Raw genomic sequence first — 18,035 nt, forward strand, 5'->3', positions numbered from 1 at the left:
AAGAGCCATAGCATACCATTGCTCCTGAAACCCTTTTGGGCTCCACAATGTTCTACTCACACTGAGATTCGTGTAGCATTAGTTTCCAGTGTGATGGAGCCAGTTGCTGTGATCAGCAACGATCATATGGAAACAGTGCAATATAGCAAATAAACCTATTATTTTCAAACTGCAGTATAATTAGATGTAGAGAATATTCTTTTGCATACCAATTTCTGAATAACATTGCAGCAAGGTTTTGTTATCCTTATTTTTTGCTATTGGTTGCCTGATAGAAATAATGGTACTGATTCTCCGTTATACCAGTTTTATATAGCTAAATCATCTTCATTGTCTTCAGTGGACTTAACACCAGTTTTATGCTAGTGTAAGTGGCCAGTAAGTATGATTCTGTTTAGTGCACACACATACTGTACCTTGAATGGAAAGGATGTAACTCTTCTGCGCTTTTCCTTCTACATTTGAGGCTATGCAAGTGTAGTTTCCACTATCTGAAATCTGAGAGCGGGAAATCTGCAGTTTGCTTCCTCCAGACAAAATGTGTATTTCAAGTGAGTCAGAGTTTTCTGAAAACACACAGATAAGAAAGAGTTGATTAGTATTAGAACTAGTCAGAAACAGCAAACACATTTTGTGAAAAAAATTCATAAATGTATCAAAAATTTAAAAAGATTTCATCACACTCTAGTTCATATAAGGGGTAGTTAATATGGGGAGGGAGGGAGGAGAAACAAAAGAATAGACCCTGAAAACACCACAGGAAAGACACACTATGATCTATTAGAGGAAAGAAAACGGAGGGGTGGGGGAGAAGAAGAGTGAAACCAGGAAGGAAAAACATTACCTATATGCTTCCCATTCTTTAGCCATATTAGTGTTGGTGGAGGAATTCCAGTAGCATCACATGCAAAGGTGACAGGATTACTGATTGTTTCGTTGATCCAGTCTTGTTCAGGGCCTTCTATAGTTGGTGGAACTATTAAATAGAACAGCAGCTGCATAAATACCTTAGTTACCAAATTCCTTAGTAAACTGACTTTGGTTCAATTCTACTGTAGATAACGTGGTATATGCTCACCATAAACATTAAGATGGAAATTTTTATCATCTCGCCCTGCAATGTTTATGGCTTTACACACATACTGGCCAGTGTCAGACACCTAAAATGGAAAAAGAATTTTTATGTACTGGGTCAATTTTCCTGAAGATAACAACAGACCTTTTAACACTAGAATCCACTAGTGGTCATGGGCTCTGCTATAGTTAGACTTAAAAAAGGCTCTGCCATTTGTAATCAGAACTTGATTCAAAGCCCATTGAATTTAACAGAAAGACTCCCACTGACTTCAATGGTCATTGGGTCAGACATATAAAGAGCAAAAATAACTGGTCAACAATAGTGACAAGGTGTGCATTAGACTAATTTAGTATACCTCAGCACTCTTGATTTGTAGCATTTGTCCATCTGCTAGGATCTCTATGTTTGTAGACTCCGTGATCATGCGTCCATTCTTGTACCATGTGATAACAGGTGGTGGGACTGCATTGGACTCACACTCTAAGGTCACTGGGATTCCCACTCTCACAGTCACTACTGCAACAGATGCTCCACTGTGGTCTTTAATATTCGGGGGGACTGGAGAAAAAGTTAAAAGAATTATTTTCTTCCTTGTTCTGTGAGGAGGAGAAAAAATCAACCTAAGGAAATATGGAAGATGTCCTCATTTCATAGTAATAAATATTATTTAATATGATAGTGAAAAACAAACCATAAACAGTAAGGAAACTCTTTTTCTTGCTTTCTCCAGCTTGGTTTCTGGCTATACAAATGTATTCACCACCATCTGAGAGTCTGGCTCGAGGAATTTGCAGAGTCCGACCACCTAAAGTGATCCAAAGAGAGAAGGTGAGCTAAAATAACTTCTAGATTTATTCTGTAGTTATTGTATTAATCTGAAATGAAATTTTGCAATAACATTTTCTACGAACTGCAATTTAGGCATTAGATTAGCATATGATTCTAAAGAGCAGCACTGCTCTTGCTGACTAGCGCTGCCTAACCCTTAGAGAAATGTCCTTAGTGAATTACAATTTTGGGGTGAAATTCTTGGCTGGTGTAAATGGGTGAAACACCACTGAAGTCAATGGAGCTTTCACCAGAGAATTTGGCCCATTAATACTCTTCTTCACCCACTTTTCCTTCACAGCTACTTCCTCCCTCCTAACACAATCATGGCTTTTCCACTTAGCTCCCCGACAATCCCCTCCTTCCTTTACTGCTCTCACATGACTTCCCCCATTTATGGACTAGCTCTGTCCAGATATCTGCCTGTAGGCCATAGGCCTGCATCCCAGCTGCCAGTAAGTAAGTTCCATGTCAGTTATTTCCCATACACCTACAAACGTCCACCCCATCCAATCCATCTCCAGCATGTCAAATCGGAAGGAATAGCAGGAATTGGGTTGCATTAGGATCTCTAGTTTTCAACATCAGAAGTGGAGGATTGGGTGTAGATCAGGGTGGTTTCCTGACATGATTCCTGTGACAAATAGGGCAACTTCCTGTAATATCCTTGAAAACCCTTACTATATTAAGGTTATGTATTATTGTGGACCAGGATTGCATGTAAGCTCTCGAGGGGGAAAATGTGACAGATGTGAGACCTGGGAGTTCAGGAGACTATACTGAAAATATGCCAGACATGTATGGACTTTTGGCTAGGGAAAACTCCAACTCCAATTATGCAAAAACACAATCTTTTGAAGCTATCTCTGAGGAGAAGGTCATCGTCTGCTGGTTACCAGTTACAGAAGATCAAGATCAAAGGTCCAAGTTGTATAAAGAGATAGTTGACCTGCCCAACCTTGGTTGGGTTCCAGATCAAAGACAGATGAACTTGTAACCACCAGAGCCCTAAGCTGGAGTTGAGGGTAACCTCCCATAAGCTTTTTAGCATGCATGCAGAGTATTTTATTGTTTTAATATTTTTCTCTGTAATGCTTTTACTTTAAGAAAAAGCGTGCTTGCTTAAAGAAGTTGTTTGGTAACTTATAGCTGCAGGCAATACACTGGTCATAGCCCTCAGAGAGGTGCTGTCCTTTTAAGCAGTCTGGCTTGCTGGGGATATCACAGCATAAGGCAAGGAGCTGTGCAGCCTTAAACTCCCCAGTCAGGAGGGAGTGAGACATGGGTCTCTTCCCAAGAGAGGTGACAAGTGGGAGCCAGAAGCGTAAAGCGGGTGCCCTTGGTGGACCACAGATGTAGTTACAGGTGTAGTTACCCTAGAACTGTAACAATTCCTACTCCACTTACTCCCTGATAGATGTCCCAGCCCTTATTGTCTAAGGTCCCTGCAGTATCTTTGTCCTAGAAACCCTTAGGAAATAATGAATTCCCCCTGGGAATTAGCAAGGTTCTTAAGGGTTGAGTTGAGGGGCCAATTCCCATTGAAGTCAGTGATAGGGTGGTTGTTTTTTTGCCGTCTAGACAAATGGCATTTGGATTGGATCCTTAGTTAATAAAGTGACTGTCTCAATCAATCATTGTTCCTTTGAAACAGTCTGTGCTATATGAGCTGTCCAACAGTCTGATCCACACCAACACAAACGGTTGTTTGTTCCAATCCTTCCAACCTGATTGTTTCTTTTAACAGTGACCCCATTCAAAAGCAAAAGAGATTCTAAAATATTTTAACCATAAGAGGCCAGATTTATTACTTGTATAACTCCACTTAATGGAGCTACACCCGGAGTAAAGTTGGCGCCATTTTGCTGTCATATTTATCTACATAAAAGGAAAGGATGAGACCCCAGAGTTTACAGAAACAGCAGCGATTCCTCACCAGGCACAATGAGAGTATTAGTATTCAAGCTGATAGGTTTTCCATTCTTGAGCCAGCTGAGATCAGGAGGTGGGAAGCCAGTGACCTCACAGGTCAAGGAGATGAAATTATTCACCACCACAGTCAAATTCTCAAAATTAGTACCTACAACACTCGGAGGAACTGCAGAAAGAAATACAGTAATAGAACATACCGCAGTGTCAGCAAACAATACTCCCAAAGACCCTCAATTAGAAAGCTGAGTTGCTGAGTGCTGCCAAATGGCTGAGTTAAAAACATCTCTCACATCTCATGCACTAATCCTCAGCTTTCTGCAAGTATCTGGAAATACTGTGATTAAAGCCAATCCTGCCCTCATCCCCTTTTCTACAATTCCCTAAAGCCTTACCAATGCATCCACAGTTTCTTCCCTGTATGGGGACATGGCAGGGATGACCTAGCCTGTGCTGAAAGGGAGAGTGAGTAATTCCAGATTCAGGAATTTTAAAGCAAATCATTTCTCAGGACATTTGCTCTGTAATAACTAAATTGGAGATTACCTTGTCAGGGTGAACAAGAGGACTATACATCTTTTTGCTGATTTTGTATTTTTATTCCTGTTTTTTCTGCAATATTTTCATTACTGAGAAACCCCAAAAAGATTCCTTCAGAATAGGGTTTTTTCCCTCCTTTCATGTCCAGACATGATTTATAACTGGTTAGCTGTGCAGTTTAAGATACTGCTATGTGTGTGGAGGGGCTTCCCAAACACAAATTAATTTAAAAACAAATTAGTTCAAAATTTGGTCCTACTCTGAATTTTCACTTTAAAACAAAATATTTGTAAATATATTCCTTTCATTGAGATCTGAATTCAGGATTCCATGTTTCTTCTGCAGAGCTGATACCAACAACTCTGAAAGAAATGCAGGAGAGAGTTACTGGCTTTCTTTTGGGTGGTATAGCCATTGCGGGGATGACCGATTCCTGATCTTAGATCATGACGAAAGGATGTGATTAAATGTTCTGGGTCATATCCTCCAATTACTCTCCAGCTGCTTTGTGTCATTTCAGTGACACAAAGCAGTGGTCATTAAGTCAGGTTTATGGCTATTTTGTGGCATGAAGAGGCATACAGCAACCAGAGTCAACTAGTGAATCTGGTTTATAGTTTTAAAATTTAAATATGCTGGTCCTGTGTGATCAATACATTTGTTCAACAGGAGTATAAAATTCTACCACTAGTGTAAGTGGAGAATTCCATGTACACCATGTGTACATTGTCGTTATCCACAGAAATTTGAAAGTCTTGAAGTTCAGAGATCAGGTTTACAAACAAATGTTTGAAAATCAGGATAGCAGAAGAATACTGTAGTTTAAAAACAAAACCTGAACATCAGAAAGTCCAGAAATACTCTGTTGAAGTTCCAACAGCAGTCTTGGGATGTGATCCCAATGGAAAGTCTGCCATTGACTTCAGCTACCTTTGGATCACGTCCAGGGTGGGTGCAAGGATGTTTCGTGCCCTAGGCGAAACTTCCACCTTGCGTGTCCCCCCGCCTCCCCGAGCCCTGTGGCAGTTCTCCGCCCCTGCCCCCCCCCGTGGCAGCTCCCCACCCCCCCTCCGCCATGAGGCACCCCCCCCCCACAGCAGCTCTCCCCCCTCCGCCCTGAGGTGCCCCCACCCCCCGCGGCAGCTCCCCCTGGCCCGGGGAGCTGTGCGGCAGCTCCCTGCCCCAGCTCACCTCTGCTCCGCCTTCTCCCTGAGCACGCCGTCGCTGCTCCACTTCTCCCGCCTCCCAGGCTTGCGGCGCCAATCAGCTGTTTGGCGCTGCAAGCCTGGGAGGGAGAGAATCAGAGCGGGGCGGCATGCTCAGGGGAGGAGGTAGAGCAGAGGTGAGCTGGGGCGGGGAGTTCCCCTGCGTGCCGCCCTTCCCCCTTACTTGCTGCAGGTGGCCCTCCCCTTGACCCCCTGACCCAGCTCCCTCCGCCTAAATGCCGACAACGACCGGGGCAGCCGAAGATCAGGCCGCCGCGGTCGCCGCCGAAGGACCCGAAATGCCGCCCCCAAAATGCTAGCGCCCTAGGCGACCGCCTAGGTCGCCTAATGGGTTGCACCGGCCCTGATCACATCCTTAACTGTGCCTTGAGGTGGAAGAAACCAACTAATTGCCACATGAAAGAAATTTAAATCCTTCCTGCAACATATATGGATTAGATTAGAATAGGCTTTTTTTGTACTATACAACTGAAATTCCCATGCCCTTTACAGGAGAATAATGGGCTGATCTTGTGAAGGCATATAGATTACTGAGGTCTGTGATTGTATTCAGGGAAGACATGGATAAAGGTGATATGTCTTATCTGATGTTTTGAATAGAGCAGGTTATCAAACTGATAAGGGGTTCTGTGTGGATCATATGCAGAAGGTTATGTTATATGCTGAGATCTCTGAACCATACCACGATGGAAAGTGTGGATGCAGTCTCCAGTGTCTACTTGGTAGGTTTACAAGGTCATAACCCAGTATGACGTTTTCTATGATATAGTTTATAAGGTAGATCTTTAGCCCACAGCTGAAAGTTAGAAGGAGGAGTGGACATTGGTCAGCAATAAAGGGGTAGAGTCAAAGTTAGTGCTGAAATCTTAACTGAATATGTCCTTTTTGCAGCTTTTCACCTAAATCACCTGGATCGATCGGTCTTCAGCTGTCGTTAAGACTGCGCCGATCACAACACATCCGCCATTCTTCTCGCATTCTTGCCTTTCTTCTCCATGTTCGTCCGAAATGTTTAACGTCATCTTCCCATCTTCTTGGAGGCTGACCAGGTGGTCTTTTCTGTTCTCATGAGTACCACTCAGTAATGATTGCGGTCCACCTATTTTCCGTGAACCGTGCTATGTGGCCCGCCTATCGTATCTTATTATATCTGCTTTCCATGACAGTATCTTTCACACTGCTGTGTTCTCTAATCATTTCATTTGGGATACGATCCAGAAGGAAAATTCCCAACATAGCTCGTTCCATTGCCCTTTCAGCTACAACAGCCACTGTTCTTCTCTCTTCGTCAGCTTTTAGTTTTTTTAAAATAGAAAATGTTCTAATTTCCTGACTGCATTTACATTTGTTTTATACTCGTGAATCTGAAAATCCCATCTTTCCAACTTTATTTTATTCTAACAATATCACGCTAATGTTATTTTAAATGGGGTTATGAATACTGTAACTCTATTTCAGCAAAATATTTATCCTCGGAATTTTGGGGGTTTAAAGAGAAGAAAAGTAAGTTTCTAAAACATTTCTATTCCTGATTATTTTTAAACATTATTTTTCATTTAATTTACATGTTAATTTTCAAAATTAATTTTCTTGAAAAATGTTATTTAATAAAAGAATCACAAAACATGTTATTACCCTATATCCTTGCAAATAAACAAATCCCTCTAATTTAAATGTGACAGTCAATAAAAAGACATTGCCTTGCACATAAGACAATAAAGATTTTTACATTGGTGCAATTGGCTTCATTACAGCAGTTCCTTTCATGGCCTAGTGCATCACTCCAGAAGCTTTATTTGAGGGCTTAGGTGGGATTTAAATACTGCAGAGACATTGTGCAGGTCCTCTGCACAGGAGTGAATTTCACCTATATAGAAATATATATGGTAGCAGTGAGCTGGCGCACAGAATATCAGCAATACTAAGTCCTCCATTCAGCAAGGTACTTATGTATGCTCCTACCATTATGCACACGAGTAGTTTCATTGACCTTAAGGGCACTAACTAAATGCTGGAAGTAAGACACATGCTTAAGTACCTTGCTGAAATTAGTGAGTTTAAACTAATACAGAATCTGCAGACTGTTTACTTGCAATTGAAATATAAGCTACATGAGCAGTAACACAGCATTAATTTCCTTTATTTCAAAAGGGAAAAATCAGCATCTTAGGAATTAGAAATCTTACCGTGAACATTAAGGTTAAAATACTTTTTGGCACTTCCGGCTATGTTCTCCACAACACAGACATACCTGCCGATATCTGTTATTTGGGAATTTAGGATCTAAAAAAGAAAACAGGCTTCAGTAGAACTAATAAGAGGTCATTTACAATTAAAACTGCAAGATATGTAACTGCTGATGTATTAGTGTTATTATAGGGATAACAATAACCAGTGTCATGAACAGGTCAGCCTAGGGAAGTATGCACTCCTGCTACCCACACGGTACCTGCTCTGCCAACCTGCATGTTTCAATTGCCGGGAAAGTAGGCATCTTTCACATTTATTTTTAATTTTGTAGGAATTTAATGAAATCCTCTTAAATGAGTTAAAAATAAAGGCCTGATTCTCCACACCATTTCACCATTTTAATACCTGTGTAAAGAACAGAGTTCAGAATCAGGCCTAACCTTTTAACTGTTCTACCAACACCTTCCACTTTTACCTGTAACATCCTTCCACCAGATAAAGACTTGTGTTGGTCGTCTTCTGCTAGGAGCTGGCCATCCTTTTGCCAAGTTATGCTTGGAGCGGGGCTGCCAGTTGCCACACATTCCATCACTGTGGTCTTGTTCACAAGCACAGTGACCTCTTCAGGCAAATCAGCATCAGCTCCGTTAATGGATGGTGGCACTACAGAGCATGCAAAGCGGAACAAGGAGATTGCTATATAATACTATATAAGCAGTGATTTCTTTGTGAAATTGCCAGAGGGATAGAGCCACACATAGATCTTGAATTTGCAGGTTAAGGTAAAGAGAACTTCACAGTTAATTAGGGAACAATAATAAAATCCCAAGGAAAAATACAGCACCAGATTCACAGCTGGCATAAAGCAGCACAGCTCCAGGGACTGCAATGGAGCTATGGCTATTTACACCAGTCAGGATCTGGTTCAGAATGGAGAAGAGGGGGAAGTTGAGTTTTTAGAGCTAGGACAAAGGAGGATTTCCAAGGCATTCCCCTCATCCTATTAATGAATCACTGGTTTTAGCAGTTTTAGAGTTGGAAAAAAACTGAGTACACTCAAAGCCAAGGCAAGAAGCACAAAGATTTCCCAGAGTATGTCTCTGACTGGATCATACAAGACTTAGACTTTGAAGCCATCCAACCCAACTTATGGAACATTCCTACAGACTGTTAGGAGTAACTCCAATGCAATTATATAGAAATTATCTAAAAATCTATAGCATTAACAGAGAACAATGCCAATGATATAGAATTCTATAGCAGGGATATATATTTTTATTACCTTTTATATGATCTTACTGAGCTATTCTATATAATGCAATCATTCTCTATTAATTTTGGTAGGACTTTTCCTTTAGGGTCTTTTGCCATAAAAAGTGAATTTGGAATTTTTAAAAATAGAAAATAATGCAAGATTAGCTCACAGAGCACATGGACATCATATTGAATGGAATCTTCTCCAGCTTCGTTTACAGCCACACATGTATATCTCCCCGCATCTTCTGCCTGAGCCCGTGGAATCTGTAACACTCTGCCTCCTGGAGGGAAAACACATTCAAGATTTAAATCTAAAATCAAGTGATTTCCATCACTCAAACATACCACATTCCTCTGGAGACCTGAGTCAATGACGTCATGAATGACTGGGGGCAAAGAGCTGGGGATGTAATTTTCTCCCCATTGGTTTGTCTTGAATGATCACTTTCAGTTCTGGACTAATTAAAGCTTTTTGTTTCATAGTTGCTTTCTCCACATCCAGCTTGGTTTTAGTTGGAGGTTTATAATAAAATGTTAGCAAAGAATTAATTCCATTGGAAGGAATCTACATTCTTTGGAGACATACCAGCAACAGAATTGTTGATCAATCTAGAAGTGAAACTTTCCACAGTGAGCTAATAGAAAACTTTGTCATTGACTCCATTAGAGAAAGTATACCAAACTGTAGAATATTTGCTCTTTGGTAAACTATGCATGACTGGAAATTTTCACTCTCAGTGCTCAGTTATATGTGGTTTTACTCTTTGATTTTCTTCTATATTTAAAATATTATCCCTTAACAAATTGGTGCAATTCCCTCCCTGCTCAGAGAAGAGAACAAATGTTGGAAATAATATAGATCTAGATTGTGGCTGGCCTCTGAACAGATAAGCAGAGATGGGGAGAGCACAAAGAGCCTATATGCCATACCGCCACCCTCTGCACAGAGGCCAGATAAAACTGCTGTCCTAAGTGCAGGAAGTACTCCCTACTAGTGCTCCCTGGAGCATGAGCTTCTCCAAAGGGATGGGTAGCAGGAGGCCAGGGGCCTGATGCCAACCTGTCTGCATGAGGCAGGGGAGCTGATTAGCTAGGCAAGAAAGTGCATTCTGAAGCCTCTGAAGAGGTGCTGCAGCAAAGTGCGCTCTGAGGAGCTCTGGGACACATTGTATCACCCAGACAAAATCCCTTTTGGAGCTTCCTCTGGGATGATGTGTTTCTGCACAGCCCCTTACTCAAGGCGGTAGCTAAAGGGCACAATCAAGCCCACAGAATGTGAACAAATCACCTATTTGCAAGTTCCATAAGGACTGTTCCATTTTAGTGTTTCCATGGCTTTCACCATCGATGGAGAAATGTTACTACTCCAAATGTGATTGTTTTGTTAAAATGAAATGCAGAAGGAAATGTAACAACAACAGTGGATTGTAGGTGTTGTTCAATGTCTCTGTTGCATATTCACCTATATCTGTCAATCAGCATGTAATAGCTGAATGTCCATATTCGCGATCTGTTAAGCGATTATACTTTAAATAAAGAAGAGGGTGAAAAATCAAAAGCATATATAAAGTCTGAGCACTGGGAGTGAAAATTTCCAGTCAAGAAAAAATGGATTGAGAAGGATGCACATCCAAAATTAATTATTGGTAAATTGAGTACTTTGAAGATGAAAAATGCAATTGCCAGATAAGTGCTAAGTATTATCATTATTTATTAAGCTCATCAGGTGATCTGTTAAAATACCCACCTGGTAATATCAGTACTTTATCACTAGAGCTCAGCGGGTAGCCATCTTTATACCATGTGAGAACAGGAGGGGGCACAGCATTGGTCTCACAATACAGAGAAAGAGGATTGTTGACAATCACATCTTTGGTTTCTCCACCTCTGCCTGTATCTACCGTGTTACCAACTTCCCATGCTCTGGGAGGTTTTTGGAACCTAGGAGGAACTACATTCAGAGAGAAAGAAGAGGTTAGAGTTAGGATTTTATAGCAGAAATCCATATTTGGTCAATCTAGTAACAAAAAAATACTGGAGTTGTTAAATAGCATCTTTAAGCTACGGCAAATAAGCATTCTAAATTAGATCCCATCACATCAGCCATGTACTCCATGCATGAAAATCCCAAGGCCCAGCAGCAGTGTGAACCTGGTCATGCAAACAGTTTAAGCACTACTGATTAATGTACTGGGCACTTCCTGTAGGTTAATGATTGACTAAACAGGAAGAACTGATTAAAAAAGAAAAGCCAGGAGAGGACATTACTCCAAGTTAACTCAAAGCTATTTGGGACAAGTATTGTGTTTATCCAAGATTTTCATAAGTGACTAGTGATTCTGGATGTCCAGTCTGAGACATCTTAAAGGCACCTGATTTTTTTAAGAAAAATACTTTTTAGAAGTGCCTTATTGTTTTACCCATCATCACTGCTCTTACAGCTAGTGTGGGCAAATTAATAGGTTTTCTTTTTCCTGCAACCTTTGTTCAGGTAAAACTTCCTGTGAAATAAAATTTGGTGAACTATTACACAAGAAATCAACCTAACTGCCAGAGCATAGGCTAGCACACAGGCATGGGAATGAGGAGACCTCATATCTAGATGATCTCTGTCAACCACTAGCTGTATGGCCTTGGGTAAGTCACTTAACTATCAGTGCTCATCTTCCCCCTCTGTAAATGGAAATATTTGACACTTTCCTTTCTTTGTAAATAGATTTTAAGATGAAAAGTGCCAAGTATGTTTTCTCTCTCTTATGCAAAACAAGTTATAAAAACATTTTTAAAATGACTTTTTGGAGCTTTTTTGTGTTTGCATACAGTGCCTACCACAATGGGGCTGCAATCTGGGGCCATTAGTGCTACTGGGTGCTGTAGGGAGAAACTTAATATTGATGCAAAAAATGATATTAATAAAATGATTATTTTTTTTAGATTGTTACAAACTTGTTTGTACCTTTACTGAATAGAAAATATAACTACAAGAATGTCATAGCCAGGATGCTTGGGAATATAACAATACATATGTTTAACTGATTATGTTACAAAACATTTAATCTAATCAAAGAAATACCAGAAGGTTTCCGCTCCTGTCTCCCAAGGACAAGCAAACCTCAAGAAGAGAAACCACTTAAAACATTCATTCTAAAAAGGAATGTGGGGTGTGTTATCAGAGTCATAAATCTAGGTTGTAAAGTAGCCATACAAATGCCTTTTCTTTTCAAAGGAAAAACTTTGCTTGTGTTTTTGAAACTCCAGGAAAAAAACATGTGTAGTTGGAAATGTTTTAAACTTTTGTTTATTTCTTAAATGTTCAAATGACAAACACCTTTGTGAAAGCCATGCTTGCAAATACATTAGCTAAATGCAAAGCTCCAAATATAACTCCTTAAGTCATTGCTATGTAAATAGTAAAATGCTTTAAGTACAACCTGGAATCTAATGACCTTGCTAAACTGACTACTACTACTACTAAGAAGCCACTTAAGTGTAGAATATTTACATTAATGGGGAATTAAATAATTACTGGCAATGCACAAGCAAATCCTCACTGAATTCAGGAAAACAAAAAAATTATAGTTTGAAGACAAAAATCTTCAATGTAGAATCAACAACTTAAGCTAAAGACTTTCTAAGAGTAATTGAACTTTAAAAGACTGTTTTGAGAACTGAAAACCTTGATATAAAGAACAGGAGTGTTGGTGGACTTGTTGAAAACAGAATTTCTTTTCTGTCAAACTCTAATAAAAATGAAAGAATATTTAAGAGAATGGGCTGAATAAAATGAAAGAGTTGATGTCTGATGCTGTCCGGCTACAAGAAGAACAAAGGCAATTAAAGAAATATTATATAAAGAAACATTACGGTCCTGGGGCCGGTTTTGTTCAACATCTTATTTAATGATCTGGATGATGGGAAAGATTGCACCCTCAGCAAGTTCACGGATGACACTAAGCTGGGGGGAGAGGTAAATACACTGGAGGGTAGGGATAGGGTCCAGAGTGACCTAGACAAACTGGAGGATTGGGCCAAAAGAAATCTGATGAGGTTCAACAAGGACAAGTGCGGAGTCCTGCACTTAGACGGAAGAATCCCATGCACTGCTACAGGCTGGAGACTGACTGGCTAAGCAGCAGTTCTGCAGAAAAGGACCTGGGGATTACAGTTGATGAGAAGCTGGATATGAGTCAGCAGTGTACCCTTGTTGCCAAGAAGGCTAACTGCATATTGGGCTGCATTGTAGGAGCATTGCTAGCAGATCGAGGGAAGTAATTATTCCCCTCTATTTGGCTCTGGTGAGACCACATCTGGAGTATTGCATCCAGTTTTGGGCCCCCCACTACAGAAAGGATGTGGACAAATTGGAGAGAGTCCAGAGGAGGCAACAAAAATGATCAGGGGGCTGGGGTACATGACTTACGAGGAGAGGCTGAGGGAACTGGGCTTGTTTAGTCTGCAGAAGAGAAGAGTGAGGGGGGGGGGGTTGATAGCAGCCTTCAACTACCTGAAGCGGGGTTCCAAAGAGGATGGAGCTCAGCTGTTCTCAGTGGTGGCAGAACAAGGAGCAATGGTCTCAAGTTGCAGTGGGGGAGGTCTAGGTTTCACTAGGAGGGTGGTGAAACACTGGAATGGGTTACCTAGAGAGGTGGTGGAATCTCCATCCTTAGAGGTTTTTAAGGCCCGGCTTGACAAAGCCCTGGCTGGGATGATTTAGTTGGTGTTGGTCCTGCTTTGAGCAGGGGGTTGGACTAGATGACCTCCTGAGGTCTCTTCCAACCCTAATCTTCTATAATTCTATGATATTCATAAGGTGAAGAGGCTTCCCAGGGCTACCTATGAAGTCATGGAGCCAAGGAAAGAACCCACTTGAATCTAAATAAGCCTGAAAGAGGTGTGTTTTCCTCTAATTTTGTGAATAAGAAGGAGAAGGATATAAGAAATTCTGAAGTGAGCACCACATGCACACACACACCTGCTAAGAGAGCAGCACTCCATAACTAATCCTGTCTCTCTCAACAAGCCAACTTCCCAGACAGACAGGAAAAGTAGAGAAGACTCAAAAAGAAACCAACTCAAGGAAAACCTGCCCAAACTTCAACATAGATGGGTGAGAGAAAGTTAACTAAGATAATGGCAAGGAATTAGATTTAAAACTCTTATAATGAGTGTACTGGAATATTGAAATGCTGTAGAACTTAAAAGACTAACAGTTTCTCCTGTTAATCATCAAATGGTTAAACTATATATTCCTGGAAAGGAGACAGAGGCTAAACATTTAATAGTGGGATTTAAGATCCTTGATATTTATAATTGGTCTGTATTAAGGCAGCTCTTTACATAGCTCCTTCTAAGTACTAGTTTAAATATTTAGTAAAGATTTAGTTTAGATCACTTACTTTCCCCAACTATTTATGTATGGCAAATTAACTTGTTTAAGGGCAACTGAAGCCTGTCTAGTTATTACTAACCTAAACAGTACAGAAGTACTTAATAAGGTGACTAGATTAAATGACCTTTCCAGTTCCTTTTAACTCTATCATTCTATGATACCTAAACTGAATACACAATAATTCTGGGAAACAATATACTATACTTTGGTCTTAATTTACCAAGAGAAAGTGACCCACCAAAGGTGGGTTCATTCACAAGGGTATAATCTATTCTCCACAGGGTTAAAAGCTCTCCACAGAAAGGCATACAGAAGAGATTGTAATGGAAGTAACTAGTTTATCACTTGTACTCTGTCATGTGTTGTTTTGTTTAATGATTTATTTTTCTTTAATAATACAATAGCCATGGTTAATAATTGTGATTAATTTGCTTGGTCTTGATCAAGTGTCCCCTAAGGCAGGGGTTCTCAACCTTTTTCTTTCTGAGACCCCCCTACCCCTCCAACATGCTATAAAAATTCCATGGCTCACCTGTGTCACAGCTACTGTTTTTCTGCATATCCAGTAGATTAAACACCCAGTGTTAGTGGGTAGCAAGCAGGGCTACTCATGCACCATGCCCCAGGGGCCCCCCGTGAAGCTAAGTTGCTCAGGTTTCAGCTTCAAGCCCTGTGTGATGGGGCTCAGGCTTCGGCTTTCTGCCCTGGGCCCCGGTGAGTCTAACACCGGCCCTTCTCTGATTTATTTTAGTGGACCCCCTGAAACCTGCTCACAGCCCCCACTGGGCCCCAGATGCCGGTTGAGAACCGCTGCCCTAAGGTATGTAAAAGAATCCGTGTGTCTAAACAGTAGGAGCCACACCCGAGTTGACAGAAACAAGTAGTAGACCTGGCCTACCATTTCTCGTTTCTCTGGACTAAATATTTTTTGTAATTTTTAAAATAAAATTAGTTGGCATCCAACAATTGAAAACTACCCCCTTCCACTCCACAATACAATATAATGCATTAAAAAGTTAACAAGAATATACATTTTCAAAACACTTTGTAGATGAGATGGTTGATCTTCCTTTCACTTACATCAATGTAATTCTGTTGGTTTCAGGTTTACACCAGTGTAAGTTAGAGAAGAAAATATAAATTTAATAAAGAGCTCATACTTAAAATATTTTCTCTGACTAAATATCTAAAAAATTAGAGCAAGCAGGTCAAATTACCCTTGGCCTAGACTGATCCAATGGGGGAGAAAAAGAAGAGTATAAACAATTTCAGTGCTCCAAAACAAATATTACAAGAAAATGACTCACATTGACAGAATAGGAGAATTTTATTATTTTAACTTTGTTTCCCTCTTTACCTTGTATGTTCACATCAAATTCTATTTCATCCTCTCCAGCAACATTGGATGCCAAACATGCGTAACGACCAGTGTCTGATATCTGGGCTTCCTTTATCTGCAGAGTCCGGCCACTGGCTTGGATGGTAACATGAGCATCTGGTTTAATAGGCTACGATTTAATTTAAACAAATTTAGAAGTATTAAATAAAATAAATACTTGAAGTATTAAGAATCATGAAAGTAATCTGATGGTACAGCCTTTTTGCTCTAATATGCCAGTCAAATTACTTACTCCTACCTTGACATGACTACTTGACAAGCATTTGAAAGGAAGTTGGGAATAAGAAAACATGTTCGTTTAAACTCATCTCTTTCCTTTCTGATTGTCTTGGCTTTGCCAAGAGTAACAGAAAAACATATCTATTATTATTGTTCCCAATAACATTAGGAATCACACTCCAGCCAGTAGGCCTTATCCTGTGAGATGCTAAGCATCTCCTGAATGTGCTCAGCCTATTAATGTGCCTATGGCCTAGAATATAGCAAAAAGTCACATTACCATGAGACTAAGCTTCCAGTCTAATGAAATATATGTGATAAATGTAAGTGAAGAAACTTAATGGGAAAGGAGCCCTTTATGGTAATAAAAAGTTATTAACAAAGAAAAACATCTACTCTTTCCAAGCAGATGACTTAGATTATTTTATTTTAAAATGCAGTTAATCTGAAGAATGACTCTATAAAGATAATGTTGTGGTGCCCCCAATTCATTCCCTTTCAACACCTTTTGTACTCAGGGTCTCATTGTTTTCCCAAAATCTGCACATGGAGGATGCCTTTTGGAAGATCAGCTGCTTCTGGGGCATTGTCACCTCTTCCCAGAACCCAGTGGAGGGTTCTCTGCAAGTTCTAGAGAACCAGGGTGAGGAGGGGCAAGGCCAGGATGGCAAAGGGAGGAGAACTGAGGATGGGACCAGGATGTTATGCCTCTTTCCAGCACAAGCATTGTGGGGAATCTGCGCAAGAGGTAATACAGCCTGGGGGTATATTACCTTCTGTGCAATGACCACTCAATACTAAGGAACAGGCAGTCTCAGGCAGAGGAAGTCTGGCAGCACTGTCCCACCTGCTCTACAAGTGAACCAGAGGGAGAAGTAGGAGCTCTAGTGCCAGTGTGCAGAGGGACCTGGCCTATTGCAGATTCCCTGAGATCCATAAAATTGTGGGGTGGTACCACTGTCCATAATATGGGGGTGGGGGAAGGAAGACGACAGCAGGGAGGCATTGATTTAAGTGGTGCAGGATCAGGAGCCATGTGTGCACCTATGGTGCTATACAAATGTTGATTAAAAATGATGATAAATATTCAACTGCTTCTGTAAGAAAACCACCCATTAAAAGGAATTAAATTTGTGACTGACCTGTCCATCCTTATACCAGCTGATGGCAGCAGCAGGAATCGCATGAACTTCACACTCCAGAGTAAGGCTGTTGTTTATTTTGATCTTCACTTCTTTAGGAGAGAGACCCATCCCTGAGATGTCGCCTTTGTTAATGACGGGTGGAACTGCACAAAAACAAACATCCCAAGGAAGTGAAAGAGATTTCCCTGACTGAATTAACATGTTATACATCATTTAAAATGAACCAGACATAGGGAAACCAAGTACAGTAATCTTAGGCTAGGTCTACACTACCCGCCTGAATCGGCGGGTAGAAATCGACCTCTCGGGGATCGATTTATCGCGTCCCATCGGGACGCGACAATCGATCCCCGAATCGACGCTCTTACTCCACCAGCAGAGGTGGGAGTAAGCGCCATCGACAGGAAGCCGCGGAGGTCGATTTTGCCGCCGTCCTCACAGCGGGGTAAGTCGGCTGCGATACGTTGAATTCAGCTACGCTATTCACGTAGCTGAATTTGCGTATCTTAAATCGACTCCCCCCTGTAGTGTAGATGTACCCTTAGAGTAAAAAAATACATTCCTTTGTGATCTTGTTCTCTGAGCACCACAGCTGAGTTATTACAAAACAGCAGTGCTTAATTTTTTGGTGAAAGTGCACCAGACTACATCCTTGACTGTCCCACTCTACCATGTACCTGGCTTTCATGCTTACCTACTATTTAATCAAAAATAATAAAAATTAAAGCCAGTATTTTCAAAAACGTGCCTAAAGTTAGGCTTTTGAATCCTTAATTAGTAGAGCTGGTCAAAACTCAGAATCTTTCCATGGGAAATTCTGACATTTTGATATTTG

General features: G+C 40.7%; 1 protein-coding gene across 3 annotated transcripts in view; it reads right to left on the minus strand.

The window, feature by feature from the left end:
* Window positions 1-18,035, minus strand: part of HMCN1 (hemicentin 1) — a 335,176-nt gene that overhangs the window by 68,767 nt on the left and 248,374 nt on the right. For all 3 annotated transcript variants that reach the window (XM_065554460.1, XM_065554461.1, XM_065554459.1), the window contains exons 52-63: window positions 17,198-17,343; window positions 15,795-15,945; window positions 10,796-10,999; window positions 9,216-9,329; window positions 8,267-8,454; window positions 7,788-7,884; window positions 3,843-4,004; window positions 1,770-1,883; window positions 1,434-1,636; window positions 1,079-1,160; window positions 845-976; window positions 417-566 (exon numbers count right to left, since the gene is read on the minus strand). In XM_065554460.1, the coding sequence (XP_065410532.1) occupies window positions 417-566; window positions 845-976; window positions 1,079-1,160; window positions 1,434-1,636; window positions 1,770-1,883; window positions 3,843-4,004; window positions 7,788-7,884; window positions 8,267-8,454; window positions 9,216-9,329; window positions 10,796-10,999; window positions 15,795-15,945; window positions 17,198-17,343 (1,743 nt within the window). The remainder of the gene's footprint in view (window positions 1-416; window positions 567-844; window positions 977-1,078; window positions 1,161-1,433; window positions 1,637-1,769; window positions 1,884-3,842; window positions 4,005-7,787; window positions 7,885-8,266; window positions 8,455-9,215; window positions 9,330-10,795; window positions 11,000-15,794; window positions 15,946-17,197; window positions 17,344-18,035) is intronic.

The sequence above is a fragment of the Chrysemys picta genome, chromosome 8, assembly GCF_011386835.1.
Source record: "Chrysemys picta bellii isolate R12L10 chromosome 8, ASM1138683v2, whole genome shotgun sequence".
Classification (NCBI taxonomy): Eukaryota; Metazoa; Chordata; order Testudines; family Emydidae; genus Chrysemys; species Chrysemys picta.